The sequence below is a fragment of the Drosophila serrata genome, unplaced genomic scaffold (genome assembly GCF_035046125.1).
Source record: "Drosophila serrata isolate PLE 108 unplaced genomic scaffold, ASM3504612v1 contig_249, whole genome shotgun sequence".
NCBI lineage: Eukaryota > Metazoa > Arthropoda > Insecta > Diptera > Drosophilidae > Drosophila > Drosophila serrata.
This window is the reverse complement of record NW_028257147.1, coordinates 4295522-4311536: the sequence shown is the minus strand read 5'-3', so window position 1 is coordinate 4311536 and position 16015 is coordinate 4295522. Positions and strand designations below refer to the sequence as shown.

At 41.6% G+C, this 16015-nt stretch overlaps 5 protein-coding genes across 7 annotated transcripts; 2 read left to right on the top strand and 3 right to left on the bottom strand.

Moving 5' to 3' along the window:
* Positions 1–47: 47 nt before the first annotated feature.
* LOC110181212 (dynein axonemal heavy chain 2) lies at positions 48–4285 on the bottom strand. The gene is made up of 6 exons (XM_020948894.2): positions 4089–4285; positions 3335–4033; positions 2916–3255; positions 1352–2855; positions 619–1300; positions 48–565 (listed from the first exon to the last, which is right to left on the bottom strand). The coding sequence occupies exons 1-6, from the start codon at positions 4150–4152 to the stop codon at positions 186–188; spliced, it is 3669 nt and encodes a 1222-aa protein (XP_020804553.2). The 5' UTR covers positions 4153–4285; the 3' UTR covers positions 48–185.
* Positions 4276–5889, top strand: Nuf2 (kinetochore protein Nuf2). Its single transcript, XM_020948864.2, has 3 exons — positions 4276–4817; positions 4889–5282; positions 5342–5889. Exons 1-3 carry the CDS (start codon positions 4517–4519, stop codon positions 5847–5849), a joined length of 1203 nt encoding a protein of 400 aa, XP_020804523.2. The 5' UTR covers positions 4276–4516; the 3' UTR covers positions 5850–5889.
* On the bottom strand, positions 5846–6335 carry Sem1 (Suppressor of exocyst mutations 1). Its single transcript, XM_020948865.2, has 2 exons — positions 6136–6335; positions 5846–6075 (listed from the first exon to the last, which is right to left on the bottom strand). Exons 1-2 carry the CDS (start codon positions 6245–6247, stop codon positions 5948–5950), a joined length of 240 nt encoding a protein of 79 aa, XP_020804524.1. The 5' UTR covers positions 6248–6335; the 3' UTR covers positions 5846–5947.
* A 487-nt stretch (positions 6336–6822) lies between these two features.
* Mnn1 (menin 1) lies at positions 6823–13025 on the bottom strand. Of its 2 annotated transcripts, XM_020948874.2 has the most exons (8): positions 12158–13025; positions 12035–12088; positions 11842–11922; positions 11653–11778; positions 11217–11592; positions 9649–10904; positions 8938–9585; positions 6823–7139 (listed from the first exon to the last, which is right to left on the bottom strand). In XM_020948874.2, the coding sequence occupies exons 5-8, from the start codon at positions 11491–11493 to the stop codon at positions 6969–6971; spliced, it is 2352 nt and encodes a 783-aa protein (XP_020804533.2). In that variant the 5' UTR covers positions 11494–11592; positions 11653–11778; positions 11842–11922; positions 12035–12088; positions 12158–13025; the 3' UTR covers positions 6823–6968. The 2 variants fall into 2 exon arrangements, with proteins under 2 accessions (XP_020804533.2, XP_020804534.2); XM_020948875.2 differs by having other exon boundaries at positions 6823–9585; positions 12158–13023.
* Positions 13026–13348: 323 nt separating this feature from the next.
* LOC110181191 (WD repeat domain-containing protein 83) lies at positions 13349–16008 on the top strand. Of its 2 annotated transcripts, none has more exons than XM_020948871.2 (4): positions 13349–13975; positions 14854–15045; positions 15105–15635; positions 15695–16008. In XM_020948871.2, the coding sequence occupies exons 1-4, from the start codon at positions 13483–13485 to the stop codon at positions 15817–15819; spliced, it is 1341 nt and encodes a 446-aa protein (XP_020804530.2). In that variant the 5' UTR covers positions 13349–13482; the 3' UTR covers positions 15820–16008. The 2 variants fall into 2 exon arrangements, with proteins under 2 accessions (XP_020804530.2, XP_020804531.2); XM_020948872.2 differs by lacking the exon at positions 13349–13975 and adding an exon at positions 14241–14747.
* The last annotated feature ends 7 nt before the right edge of the window (positions 16009–16015 follow it).

Genomic DNA, 16015 nt, shown 5'->3' with positions numbered 1-16015 from the left:
ACAAATTTTCTTTCTAATTAAAAATGAAAAGAAAAAAGCCAAAGCAATCATGTGGAAGCATCAATTACGTATCTAATTTGCATTTTCTAAAAAGAGAATGGTATATAATTAGCTTAAGGCAAATGCATGTGAGGGGTTGCATCCCTTACTAGGATTTAAAGAATTTAATTTATATAGCATTAGCTTTATTTCATGGGTAATTTTGAGTAAAAGTCCTCGAGGAATTCCTTCAATATCAACTTGAACTTTTCGGCATGTTTAGCCAATTCCACATGGGTTTCACTCTCCTCATTATCCAACATTTCATCAGCTTCGCCCAAGACTTGGAGGTAATGCAGCCATGAGGATTCCAAGCCAATCACCTGCTGGTGGGTCTTCTCCGACAGCTGAACCCTATATTTGTGGAGGAGCACAAAGAGCTCCAACATGGGAGTGAAGCCGGCATGCCATAGGGGAACTTCCTTCAAAAGTTTTTCCAGCAATTGTTTTGCAGCCGCAGTTTCCCGAAGAGTGCGAGGAACCTTCATTACATTCCGCTCATTGCGTTGCATATAGGAATAGGTGGCTATAAAAAGGAAACTATAAGGATTACAACAAATATTATGTAAGACAACCCACCTTTCATCCATTTGCTGGCTTGATTCAGCAACATTTTAATATTCATTGCCTGCCACTTTTCGATCCAATCCAGAATGGTGCTCTTCAGGGCATTCTGATTGATCAGAACGAAGTACACATTGGTGATTGCATCCTCGAAGGACACATTATCCGCCAAAGCACTATAGTGTTCTATGCCATCCTCAAAGACTGCAGCTGTGCGGGAACTGGACATCAGACGTTGCCGGAATTCCCCCTCGGTGGTCTCCCAAAGAATACGATGTTTATTCCAATGCTCCTCATATTTAGCCATTTCCTCACGCTGCCTCACGATCTCCGCCTGAATGCTTCTCATTAATTCCGAGCACTCCTGATCCTCGCGGAAAACAGCAGCAAATCCCTGACGCTGCTTCTCCTTGGGTAGCTTTAATTTATAACCCAATCTCGGGAACTGATCCAACATCCTGCGAATGCTGTCGATAATGCCATTTATCATCTCACCAATGGCATCCATGTTGGGACTGAAGATAATGCCACCATCTTTAACATCCGATTCGAGAACTATTAAAGGAACTGGTGCCATATCATCATCACAGTGCAGAGCATCATACAGCTTTGTTAAGGAGCCAAGAGCACTGGTCATCAGGGAACTGGCCAGCATGTCATCCAGATCATTCACATAAGCTATCCACTCGGGGGATATCTGAAATTAAATAAATTAAAGTTTAAGAATGTAGAAAGCTATCAAACTTACCTCATCGTCCACCGACTGAAACTGCCGACTGAAGGCACACAGAAGCTCCACTATATTGCTGTAGTATCTTCTCAATACATCACCGGATGAGGTCAACCTGCTGGACAACTGCTGCTGGAACACGGATATATCCACAGCACCAACAAAGGCAAAATGAAGCAGACAGGTGTCACAGATCTTCTCGCAACTTCTGGCCACACCTCGATTGGCCCGCTTGAATATATAAACAATCTCCTGAAATTTGTCTATAAACTCATTACCATCCTCGAAGAAGTCCTCACTCAAATCAGAGCCATAGGTTATCTTGAATATGCCAGGAGCCAGCTGACGATCGCAGGCTTGGATCAAAGGTCGAAATAGCTTTCGTTCTCTCTCTGTTAATAGAGTCAGAATCTGATTGTGACTAAGGCAAAGTTGAATTACCCGATTAAACAGGGATCTTGTTATCTCATGTCTTTCATACAGTTTGGTCAGGGTTTTAGGAATTGCAAAACCAAGCCTCTCAAAGTGCTGAGCCTGCTCGCCCAGCTCCAGGACAGACATATCTATATTGCACTCAAGGAGACCCTTAGGCTTCTTACTTCTAACAATCAAATAACGATCCAAACGCTGGCAGAGATCGCCAGACCAACCACAGCACTTGGCCACCCAATCCTCGTAGGCCTGTCGCGTTTCCTTGTCAAACTCATGACGCAGTGAATCGAATTTGGCCAAAGCTGGAGCGGATTCCTTAACAGGTGGCAGCCACTCGGCGCTCTTAAGACGATTCCTTAGCCAGGTCAAGCGCTCCAAATTGATGCGATAGTTTAGAGCTTTCGACACGTACTTGGGTAACCACGACTCCTGACGTCGCTCCTCCAGCAATTTTCTCGATGTGGAATCCATTTCCTGGGAGAACATCCTCCACAATTTGCTCACCTGTCGCATATAGGTCTTCCTAAGAGTGCCTCTTTGGCGATAGGAGTAGAAGAGCATGGCCTGCAGAGCCTCCAGGGTCTCCTCCACATTGGACACGTGTTGGAATGCATTAAAGATTAGTCGCTGGACAGTTTCCTCCAGTTTTTTCATGCTCCTGCGGAAATCTGCAACCTGTTCGTACCAATCCGAGCGATGTACATTCAAGATGTATGCCTGGGAGCTACCCTGCAGTTGCTTCAAAGTGGCCAGAAACTGTTGCTCCACATTTGCGGATATCTTCTCCATCTCCTCGCCACAAGTGCCACCAAAAGCGGGCTCGGGTATGCTACCACTTTCATCCAAACGACCAAACACAATCATTGATTCACAAATATCAATCACATCATTTAGGCGCTCCACAAAGGCATCGATGTGGTTGAAAATGATGCCCTCATCCAGCTCCCAGGCAGGATTATTACCCTTGGACATTTCGCTGTAGATTCCCTTGTAAACCAGACAGCTATCGATGGCCATATTACACATTTTGATGCCAAAGCGGGACTTACCCGCGAGTATCTCCTCAACTTTGGTTTGTTCCGTGCAAAATCTGTAGAGAACCATAAAAAATTATATTAAATTTTAATTTGAATATAAGATACTGAATTACCTTATTATCTGGTTACTCAAATTCCTAAATAAACCCGCTATAAGCTTCGGCGTATTGTAGTATTCCGAATTTAACCAAATGAAACGTATTAGATGGATAATCCTGGGTAGAAGCTTGGGCAAGTCATCGGGACTTGGGGCCAAATCGATTTTGGAGCAGGGTTCAATCAGCAGACGAAGGTACTTAATGTTGGACAAGGACTGAAGTAACTCCTGTTTAGCCTGCTCAATTAGCTTATCCATTTGGGGCATGTGAACGGAGTGGGCATTGTGGAGAACCTTTAATACCTTTTGCACATCCGACTGGGCCAATTGGTCATTGATTCCCTGAAGAACTTCATCTGAAAAATATCAAAGGTTAATAAAAATCTATATATACAACCGACTTATCCTTATAAAGGTTATAAATATTAAACTTACACCGATATTCCCAGAACTCAAACTCATCCCGCACGGTGGCCAGATCATGGGGAACCATTAGGGTTCGATCCTGCAGTAAAGTCCGGATCTGTGTGGTCCAATACAAGGCAATCCCCTCCAGACTCATGACCAGCTGCCTCTCCACAGGTGCTGCGCCCAGTTCCTTTATCACATAGGGAACATACAAGACAGCCACTCCCGAGATCTGATGATGTGTTCCCGTAAGGAATGCCAGGAATCTGTCCAAGCTGGAGCAGAAACGATTTCGTACCGTTCTATTCCAATCGCGATAGTTTCGGAAGAAAGGAACGTAGAGGCATTCCAGCAACTCCATCATGCAACCATCTACATCGCTGGTCAGGGTGCCAAAGTTGACCTCATCATGGAATCCCTCCACGCTGAAAATCTCGTTTAGCTCCCGTCGAAAGTAGCTCAAATCCGAGACGAAGGTTTCGGGGATGCCCAAGCAAGCAGATAATACATCCTGATCATAATATACGGTCAGCAGAGGCTCATTCACCTCCAGTAGCCAGCGCCTTATGATGTCTAGGGTTCCCTCGTGCCAATCCCGGTGATCCAGGCCACTCAGGACACTCATTCGTTGTATATATCCCACCAGCTGGTGTAGTTCCTCGTCACTGTAGGATGGCTTTGGAGTCTCGGGACGTAGTTCCTCCTGACGCGGTTCAACGCTGCGCTCTAGGACTTAACAACTTAGAAGCTATTTCGGGAAGTACTTGAGTTAGTTTTTTACCCTCATCATCGGTTAAATCCGAGTCTGTAAGATGTTCATCTTCTACGGCGCTGGAGGAAGCCATTTTTTTAAGTTTTTACGGCAAAAAGACAAACATAAACTTGAGAAAATCAAACAAATCCATGGCAACGTAAGTGCAAGACGCGTATATCTAATTTTTCGTATTAAGGACTGCAAAGTATATAAAAATATATATAATAAATCATAATCAATTAGTTTCCACTTAATCCAAGTTAAATGAAATACTTATCGTAACGTTTTTTAATTTTAAAAATTTAAACTAAAAATCAAGTGTTGGAAAGGGACTTAGAAACTATGAGTCGCCGGATTTTAAAGACTGTGCGGCTTTGGTCACACTAAGCCAAGCTATTCAATTTTGGGCAACAATTTTTAAACATAAGAATTGTAAAACGAATAAAAATATTAGAATGGCGGTATCATTGGATATTGAAGACATATTGTCCCAGGGCAAGCACTTTATACCCGACCTGATCATCACCCACAACGATTTGGCCAAGCCCAGCATGGCTATTCTCACCAAGATCTTTGTTCATTATCTGCGATGCTTCGGCTTTCGAGTGGAACCACCTTTTAAGCTGGGCAGCGAAACCATAGATCAGTCGCGGGAGACGCGGGTGTTCCTGATCCGCCTCTGCCGCCAAATAGAGAGCATCGTGAAGATTGCATATCCCAACAAGACGTACCTCTACATGGACTTGATCAAGCCAGGTATGCAGTTAATCAAGGGTTCATATACTTTTATAATGCTAACATATTAAACCTTCTCATTTCATTCTTAGCAAACAAAAAGACACTCAACACCCTGGGCCATCTATTTAACTATCTTGCATACTACAAAATGTTCAAGAAGAATGTCCTGGGACCCGTTGAACAGGGTATCAAGGTCCGGGACGCGTTGTTGGCCGAGGTCAAAGTCAAGCAGAACGAGTTGGATCAGCATAGGAAGACGGTAGCCACCATTACAGAGGATATGGAAGCGTGCAAGCTGGAGATTGCCCAAATGAAGGCGGAGCTCCATGAGTCCAAGATGAAGCTCGTACAGCTAAAGAAAAGCGCCAGCGAGCAGGAGAACGCCTTGGAAAACCTGGAGCAGCAGGAGAATGAACAGAGCAAGCGCATCACGCACTGGGAGCAGCTGGTGGTGGAGGAACACCAAGTTATGGAACTAAAAAAGTGAGTTGTTCTAAGACCAAATGATTTAATATTTTAATTCGAATCCTATTGGTCGACAGGCAAATCCAGAGCACCTCTTCGCACGTCGAGAGTTGCAAAAAGGAGCTGGCCAGCAAGGAACAGATAATTAATAGCCAGCGCAGCAAGATCGAGGCCAGCCAAAAGATCGTTATGGCACTGGAAAAGGCAACGCCCTTGATGCTGTTTTCCCAGTTGGACGAGTACAAGGAGAATACCAAGCAACTAGAGGCAATTCGTAAGCAGTTACCCGCTCTGGAGGCTCGAAATCAAAAGACCCTCCAGGAGGCTGAGACAAGGAAGAAACTGCTTCGCGATGAGAAGCAACAGATTCAGCAACTAAGGGAAAAACACAAGACCGACTCCAAAGATGCCCAGGAGCAAATCGAAAAGCGGGAGACTGATATCAAAGGCCGGGATAAGACGGTTAAGGAACTGCAGAACGAGAATGAGACTCTGGCCGAGCAGATCGAAAAACAGGAACACATTCGCGGCATTTTGTGTGAGAATCTCGAGATCATCCTCGGCGAAAACAGCAAGTGGCATTAGGTTAGCACTAATTATACGGATTTTATTCTAAAACTGCAAACAGCTCAGCTCGTTTTTTTATTGGTTAGGACTGAACGGAGGGGGGTGCCGGGTAACTACTACGTCTCCATCTTCTTGCTCTCGAGATGCGCCTTCAGCTGCTGGCTGAAGTCGTCCTCCACGTTGTCGTCGTCCCAGTTGTCCTCCCACACATTCAGGTCCTCCTCATCATCCCCGACTTTGAAATCTGCAACAAAAATGCGAAACGTGAGACACCGCAATTTTCCAATGAACCAGCAATGCTCACCTTCTGCGGGAAACTCTTCGAATTCGTCGTCCTCCTCCAGAAGACCCAAGTCCTCACTTTTGTTGTTGGTCTCCTCCTTTTCCTTCTCCTTTTCTTTCTCCGGTCCAGACATTTCGTTTGTTTTCAGATTAATTGAAGGAGATTTTTAAGTTTGACGCTGTTTTTTTTGTGCCGAAATGATGCCTAGTCACTTGTAGTGTGGCTGTCACAACACAACGAAAAAATCACACAAAAAAACATGAAAAGACCGAGTAAATGTCAAACCTGGTCACACTGCTGTGGCGTTTGAAATCTATAGAATTTTAAATGGTTTATCATTTGGCTATACCAATTCCCTAAAAAATAAATTCTTCGCACTATATAAACAATATATTTTCTTAAATAAAAAAATTTAAATATACTTCTTAAAAAAATAGAACTCGAAAACTTGTAAGTAAGTGAATATCCCGCCCAAATTCAATTTTTATTTTTATTTTAACTAATTTAAATTTAGAATCATTAATTACCTTAAACCATTTACGAATCTAATCAAATTCTTTCACAATAATGTAATTTTTATCAAAATAGTCAGCATTTTTCTTTATACTTAGCTTTTATAAACTAATTCCAAGTTAAAAAATAACTACTATGTTTAACCCTTTACCCAATTAAATTAAATATTTCCCACATTCATAAAAGACACAAACATTTGTTTTTGTTGTTTTAAGCATTTAATGATTTGTTTAACATTTTTACTGTTGGCTATTACTTGACTTTCGAAGCTAAAAGGATTATTTTGAGCATTTTGGATTTTGGGCTACATTCAATATTTAACTGCTGTTGTTGCTGGTTGGCTATTTTAAACAATTAGAGCAAAAATGGTAGTTTACTTTAACATTAATAAATATATATATATATATGTTATGTGATAAATGTTTATAGGTTTTGCATATTGTTGCTGTTTGTTGCGTTGCCTTTTGATTTATTGCATAGCGAACTTTCGGTTTTTCCTGTTGGATTTCGTGCTGTCCAAAAATGTAATGAAAATAAAAAATCTTTCTTAATACTTCTCTCACTTAATGTTAAAAATTTTGTATGCCAAAATATATATATATGTTCCTTTGTGGTTGTTGTTCTTGTTGTTGTTTGTTTAAGTATCTAGAGTTTACATTTATGTTTATACATATATAACTGTAGTTCAACGTTTAACATATTTAGTTGCTGCTGCTTGCAAATCTACATAATTAAATAGTTGGTTTTGATTTTTTGTTTTGTTTGCTTTTAAGTCTGCTAATGTTATATATGAGGAATAAAACACCATATACACTTGATTAGTAATATTTGTTATTTTTTTCAGATTTGTGTGTTGTCTCGGGCTCAAAACCTTCACATCTCATTTCTCTTCTCTTCTATACATTATTATTCATCACAGTTGCTCTCTCCCTTTCTCTATCTCTGTCTTCGCACAAAAATCAAATTAAATTCAATGCAATTATTATCATCATTTAACAATTTGTTACAAGCTCCGAGTTTGTTCATAATTGTTGTAGCTACTTAAATGGGGTGACAAGTTATAGGTCATATATTGGACTGGTTTTGGGATAAATAAGAGACTTTTGTCAGACCAAAGACCTTATAATAATACCTTATAACGCCATACTACTATTTGGTTTGACCTTCTATTTTTCAAATGAATGGGCTTTAGCAGCTTGTTATTATAAGGCCTCTGATCTGATTTTATGCTCCCTTTTCATCGCTTACAGTTTGTGTTTGTGGAGAGTGAATAATTCTATTTAGTTTTTATAAGATATAATATGAAAGCTTTTCTAGAAAAAGTGTTGTATCACATATATAGAGGAAGTGTTAAATATGTATTTCTTTTGTTTACCATTCGGGTTGTTGTTTGTATGTTTAACTTCAAGTCAAAAGTAGTAACAAAGTTTTTGCATTTTCTTAAATATTACAGGATATACATAGGTGTAAATAGAGTTAAATCAAACAGCTTAGCCTCAATAAAATGCTTTAAAGTAAATACATAAATATACCAAGTTCAGTTTCTATTTTCCATATCGATTAAATCTTTTCATTTCCAATCTAATCTAAAACAGAGACTGATCTTATTTCTCTCTGTTTTTCGTTTTCGAAGAGGGAGCACCAATAAAGTTTCGCTTAAACGATAATTTAAAAAAAAAAGGTTGGAGGGTAAAAAACATACATAGTTGTGGCAATAAATACGAAAAAGGAAAAGATATAACAGCTCTAAAAAATACGTTTTATAAATACTTAGCATAACTTATTATTTCGTGTGTGTTTGTGGGGACATGTTATACTTTTTTTTTGTTTTCTTTTCTTTTTAAAACGCTAGGCGTTCTCTAACGTTCATTTTTGGACTTACAAACTACATAAATACACACCAAACATCAAAAATATGGATAGGATATATATCTATACATTACATAGATATACACTTGGTTACTTTTTTGGGGTGACTTGATTATTTCTTGATTTTTTTCAATATTTTAAATAAGTTTTTCAAAGAAAAGTAATAGATAACTCACTCTCTCGACTATATCTACTCAAAATTTTGGTTGGAGTTGTTTTCGACAATAAAAAATTCTTAAAACATCAATTAATCTTTAGTCAAAAGCCTAATTTGTGCTTCTGTATGTTTTCACATCGAATGATATCAAGCCACCCCTATGATTAATAAGGAATTTATCCCAACAACAAGATTTACTCGCGACGCGTTCGTTTAGGACGTGAAGCGGCTATAGAATCACCTCCTGGCGATGATGATCTTCCAGTGGCACTTGCTCCACTCACCCCTCCTCCTCCACTGGCGCCTCCAACTCCACTCAGAAGACTATCACCGCCGGAACTCGAAGAAATTGCTGTAATTGTGGCCGAAATCGTGGCCGAGTGCTTCTCCACTCCGCGAACTTTTCTCGAGGCCACAGACTGGGCGGTAACTTGAAGCGAAATGGCGTGTGTATTGAGCTTCTCGGCCAACAACAGATCCTTCAGGCCTTTCATCTTCTGGCTGTACAATGTGATCACGGGTTTCTTGAGCATTATCTCGAATGGATCATAATCGTCGCTTTTGTCCTCGGGTTTAGCTTCTCGATGCTGTGGCGGCTTATCTTGCACTTGAGCTTGATGTTGGGCGGTGCGAGAGTCGCTGGAAACTGGTAACTGGACAGAGTTTCCACTTTCATTGCTTGTTGTGTTTATTGTAGCCTCCTTTTTGTCCGTATTATGATTGTTATTATTGCTCTTGCTAATATTGTTATTGTTGTTGTGGGACTCTGTTGCGTCGACATCGCCTCCACCAGAAGATTGTTGTTGATGTTGTTTCTGATCGGCAAAGGGCTGGCCGCCACCCTGTAGCAGAAAGTCAGGATTAAGAATCTTCTCGCCACATGCGGCTGTTAGATCGGCCAAAGTTGTGGGCAACTCCGAGTTCTTTGTTTTCTGCAAGGAGTAAGAAACATATTGCTTTTAGTTTAAATAAATAATTACGCTTTAAAGACTTACCTCTTCCTTTTTAACTACCGTATTGTTATTGGTAATTCCCTCTGTCGCCTCTGAAGAGCCCACAGCTGCCTCCCTGGACTCCTTAGCCTCTTGTTCGGCCTTGGCCTGTTCCGCTTCAAGATCCTCGGGCAACTTTATAACCACCTGGGACCTGATGTCATAGTCAAACTTGGTGATATTATTCACAAGCGGCTTAGCCCAACCAATATGCAGGATGGGCGTTAAACTGTCCTCTTCCCATTGACAAATGCCATCGTAGAATCGCAGCAGATTGGCAAAAACTTCAGCATCTCGCAGAATACTTCTTGCCGAGTGGCCAGAACTCTCGGTTTTCATTACATACGGTATCAGCTCGTTGGCAATGTCCAGCAACTCCTTGTAGATTTCCTCGTCATCCCGGCACTGGTACGTATACAAACGAATCACATCCGCCGCATTCGCCCACGCGGCAAAGGCGTCCCTATACTTTAGCAATCGATTGTAGTAGTTTCCCTGGTAGGTATACGGATAGACGTGGTGATTGCGATAGTGGGTTCTCGCCGAATCGATTGCCTCGCGGTAAAGCTGCTCACAACTGATGCTCGGATGGGTGCGATGAATCTCCTCTAGCTCCCCGAGTGTACCCAGGGCCATGGGATAGCGCTTGAGATGTCCCAGGTCGTATAGCAACCACAGAAGCTGCTGCTGCAACTCGGCCACTTCCACGCAGTCACTGTTTGAGGTCAGCGAAATGTTTAAAGCTGCACAAATAGCCGCCACTTCCATTCCTCGTTCACAGATCACCGCCAGTCCGCCCAAGTAGAGCCATGATCCAGATTCGATTCCGGGTCGTATGTCCTGACCCCGCTTATCCTCACTTCCTTTGCCGTGCCACGTCACCTCGATGGTCTCCACTCGCTTCTGGCCGAACACTACCCAGGCGTGATCCTCCGAAATGGCCAGGCGCACATCCTTATAGCCAAGCAACTGGCAACCCGCGACTACAGCCAGGGCAACGCCAAAGCAATCCAATTTGTTGCCGGACAGGTAGCTGTAGAGGTTCTGCAGGTGGGCCCGATCCTTGTAGCTGCTCCGGATCAGCGAGTTCCAGATCACGTCCGATACCTTCTTGATTACCTCGCGGGTGGCCTGGCGATGTGGCTTTGGTTTTTCAACCACGGACAGTATAGTTTGGAACTTCTTATATAGTCCGGCGATCAGTTCGTGTGTCACTACCGGAAAGGGAACGCTGTTGCCCATGATGACATCATTTCCACCTGTATTAATTGAGAGGGAAATATATAAAGTTAGTGGTGCTTAATAAGGTTTAATAAGGATTATTTATGTATATAAAAAAACAAGTTCGGCAGAAAGCGTTTAACGTTATATGAAAAATAACCAAAATATCTTTGATATATGATAATGAGTCAAGGAATTCCCCCTTTAAATGAAGGAGTGCTCTTCAGTTTAAACCTAAACAAGAGCCCTTTAAACGCGTTTCCTCACTTCCGTTTTAACTGGTTTTCCCCTTTTCGATATACGGTTAACTGTAAACGCGACCGGTAAATGATGATTGGTTAAACACACACCTGTCGCCGCCTGACTGATGTCACCTGCTGCCGCAGTAGCGGCGGCGGCGGCTGCCGCCTGAGCGGCCTGTGCAGCAGCCTCTCCCGTTGTCAGCGATAGCTCAATGTAGCCAACCACAATGGAGAGTAGCGTTAGATCAGGCTCGATTCCAGAGGTTAAAGCACGCCGAAAGAGATTGACCACATCGGATGTGGACTTTAGCGGGAACAAGCTGGCATCGATAATGCCATTTAGAGCCATGGGACTCGCACTGGCACTTCTAGTAATCGTCGACATGGTTCTTGTGGGGGACGGTGATATACTAAAGCCGCTATTTGTTAGTGCGCTTAAGATCCTTCCGAGTAGATTTGAACTGAAGTGTCAAGCTTCAAATGCCTAATAAGAATAGGTTGAATTATTATAAAGATTTGTATTTATATTTAGTTTTCCACTTACTTTTACTTGTGCGAATTTCTATGATATTCCGTAAATGCTTTCCTCGTTTTATTGTGATAAATTGTAAGCCTGATATCTTTTTTCTTGACTCTTTTCTTTTATCCTTAATCGGCCTTTTTTGTGTATCTGAATAAATTGAAATAGAGGTTTTAAAAATCTTTGAATTTAAGGAACGGAGTACAAACTTACCCAAATATGTAGCTTAAAAGCCTTGCTTATCTTTTCGTCCTGTTTTTAGCCTCTTTATGAGATTTTCTTTAAATATATAATCTGCAAAGAAAGCAGCTTGCTTAGGACTTTTAAGTTTTCTCCTGTTTAGAGCGAATTTCCTTTTGATTTCCCAATTAAGAAAGGGTCTCCATTGAAATGTGTTGCGACTTACCCGAGTAACTCTTGGGAATCCTGCTTAGATTTGCCACATGTTACTAGCCTAAATCTAAGTTTGGTGATGGAAAGAACGGAAATTAATGAGAATTCAAGGAAATCAAATTATTGCAGAGCTTACGCCTTTTTTCCACCTGTTCCTAGCCCGATAACGAGCTCGTTATTATCCTCCTGCTGCTGCTGGCCTTTCGCCTGGATTTGTTGGATGCACAATGGCCACTGGCGATTGGCTGTTGGTGGTGGTGCTGCTGCTGCTGCCGTTTGTACAGCCAGCCACTTTGTGGCTGCAACATTGGCAACAAGTTGACAAACAACTTTTTGTCGTTGTCGCGCACCTTCGGCCCTTTTTGCTTATATTTTTTTTCGCCTTTTTGGTTTGTACTTAAGAGCAGGATTTTTGCTGCTGCGCTTCACTTGCACTTCTTATTTGCAACAACAACAAAAGCAAAACGACAAACAACTGGTTTTCTGCATGTGCTTGCACATGTGTGAGTGTGTGTGTGTGTGCGGGAGTGAGTGTATGTGTATGCATGCACATGCATGTGCAGTTGTGCAGTTGCTGCGAAAAATAATGTATATATCCTGTGTCCTTCGCCATCCACGTCATCAGTAATCGGGCGCACGGGGGGCAGGTGAGTTTCTCGCACCTTTCAATCGTCACTTGTTTTTGTTTTTGGTCTTGTCTCTGCTGCCGCTGCTGCTGGTGCTACTGCCCGCCACCCCCTTCAGCGGATTTCCACTTGACACGCAGTTGCACTTGTCGACCCGAAATCCCAAAGTATCTCGGCGAATTTGATACGATTTAGTTTAAGCATTATTTCCGCTGCAATTTGGGTGCTAATTAAGGTGGTTTAGATGCGCGACGCGCCAGGTGAAAACCAGGTAAAATTCCGACGATATAATTGCGTTGTGTTGTGTTTACGTTATTCAATGGGGGGTGGGGGTGTAATAGAGCTGGCAAACAGTCGATGCCACTCTCGATTGCACTATCGATTGTTTTCTCTATAAAAACACTATTGGAATTGTTTGCTATTAAAAAAAACGAAAGAAGGTTTACAATAGCTATAGCTTTAAAACAGAATTAACAATTGTTCCTTATTTTTTATTAGTTTTTGCAAGTTCCATTACTTTGCTGATGTCAGTGTGTACACACCTTAAATGGTCCAAAGCTATCGATAAGTGTTGTAAAACTAATTTTAAGTGGCCGAGTTCGAAACTTGTAACGTTGGCCTGTGATTCAAAACAGTTTACAAATTGGGAAAATTATTAAATAACTTTTTGCTTTTCCTATCGATTCCAAAGGAGGCTTTTATATATATGTAAATATAAGACATAAAGGACAGGTTTGTCAGCACTCATTCAGTCATAGACTCTCTCACAATTACATAGCTTTGGAAATATTTACCACAATTCTCAAATGTATATTTCATATGAATATTTACAAAAATGCCGCCAGTTTTAAGAAAGTCCACAACTGATCAAAGAATAGTCCGCTTGTTCCCAAGAGTAGCCCTTGGAAGCTCACAGAACTCTGCTAATTCCCATGAACAGACGGGTCAAAATCAAAATCAAGCTAACCCATTTGATATTAACGCAATTGAACCCATGGAGGTGGATCATCAGCCAGTGGCGCACATGAATCTAAATCTAAATTCCGGGATCAGTGGCTTAAGACGGTCGGAAAGAATTGCGAATAGGATTTCTAGGCAACAGAGCAAAACTAATGTTGAAGAATCTGCAGCAAATGACAAAAAGATCAGAGGAACAAAGAAGACAATTATGAAGAAGAAGAAGAAGAAGGTTAAAAAATCGACCCTAAGAAAGTTTTCTAAAGGTACTCAAACCAACTTCATACATGATGTTAGTAATATCGCAAGACCTCTGCATAATTCCATCATACGATATAATGTGGCACTAAGGAATTCGTTTCAGTTCCTTGGTGAGTTTTGGCTATATCTTTGCAGTTTATTACGGACGCAATTTCAGTTTAATTAATTAATTTATAAACAAAAGAAAAATTTTAAATGTAGATAAAAAAAATTATAAAAAGTAAAAAATACAAATAGAAATGTACAATGGTTTGTAACAATATTGTATTTGCATTGGCCAAGAGATATTTTTGGGATCGAAGGGTAATCACTATCACCACACCATCACTTTAGATCCAAACAGGTAGAAGACCACGTATAGACTGAGCTCGGTGCGGCAGCAGTGCCCGTATTTATACTCTCCAAGCAAAGAGAGTAGCAGAGAATGTGATATCGGGAGCGCGAGAGCGCTACAGAGAAAGAGATATAAAGAAAGTTAGGCAGAGAGAGATAGAGAGAAAGTTAGCTCTACACACAGAGGCACACAGTGAGAAATAGACATATCGAAACAGATTGAGTTAATGAGAGAGAGACATAGAGAAATTACTCGTGCACTGCATCTCAAACTTCGGACTAAAATTCAAATGCCCTAAAAAGTTATAATAAACGGCAAGATACAAGATTTAAATTTCATATTTGGAGCCATTACCTATGCACTATCGATATAACAATAACTGCCTATCGATATGTAATACAAAATACAAACATAATGTGGTCACACTGTTTCATTGTTTTCATTTCGTGTTTATTTTCAATAAAATAGCATGCCGGTTTTTGCCAATTTTAATGTTAAAACAACAATTGACTGCAAACAAGGAGCAGTTCGTGCAGTGCGCTATAATGGTGTGTGAATAGGACTTCACTTTAACCTTAGAACTTCAATAATTAAGTCTCAATTTGTATCCAATAAAATTCCGGTTAATTATAATATTTATTGCAATTTTCTTAGTTGATGGCACCTATTGCTTGAGCTGTGGCTCTGACAAGAAGATTAAGCTGTGGAATCCGGTCTCGGGACTACTCCTAAAAACCTACGGTGGACATGCGGACGAGGTGACGGATGCGGCGGGCAGCTGTGACAGCAGCTACATCGTTTCGGCCAGCCTGGACAAGAGCATCATCTACTGGGACGTGTCCACAGGTGAGAGACTCCAGCTTAAAGCACATGATTAATATAAATAAGTCAATTGTATTGGTTAGGAACCCCCGTTAGACGCCTGCGTGGCCATGCCGGTGGTGTGCGCTGCGTCTGCTTCAACGAGGACTCTACGGTGGCTATTTCCGGAGGTCGGGACAACGCTGTCATATGCTGGGACATTCGAACACGACGCCTCGATCCCGTCCAGGTGATGAAAGAGGCACGCGATTGCATCACCACTGTGCTAACCAACGAGAACAAGATCTATGCTGCCTCCCTGGACGGTTGTGTTCGGACCTACGACATCCGTGTGGGTGAACTCACCTGCGACAAGGTAGGCGAACCCATCACCTATCTGAGTCAGACGCGTGACGAACAGTGCCTGGTGGCTGGCTGTCAGGATAGTGTGGTGCGACTGCTCGACTGCGAGACTGGAGGTTTGCTCTCCGAGTACAAGGGCCATCGGGCCGATGACTATCACATCGAATGCGGAATACTGGCCAACGATGCTCACATTGTGTCTGGATCCAGTGACGGTGATGCTCTGATTTGGGACCTGCTTGAAGGCAAAGTTCTGCAACGTATTCGGATTAGTAAGGAGGTTGTGTTTTGCATTGAAACTTTTGGAATTAAGGGATTGCTTTCTTTTCAGGTGATAATGGCGGTGTTGTTCACTCGCTGGCCACTCATCCCAAGCGACAGGAGCTGCTCTTTGCCAGGCGTAGGGACATGTACGTCTATTCTGCTGATTTGCAAATCGAAGAGGAGCAATTGTAGTCCATATTATTTATATATTATAATGTATGATCAGGCTAGTGATAAAGATATGGAGAAGATTGTAAACATATAAACCAGAACACAATGTACACTATAAGAATAAATACCTCGTATTTTAATTATTTAATAACCTTTTTATAAGACATTAAACACCCAATACTGGAGCCCACACCCCATAAGAATTAAAAACCAACTT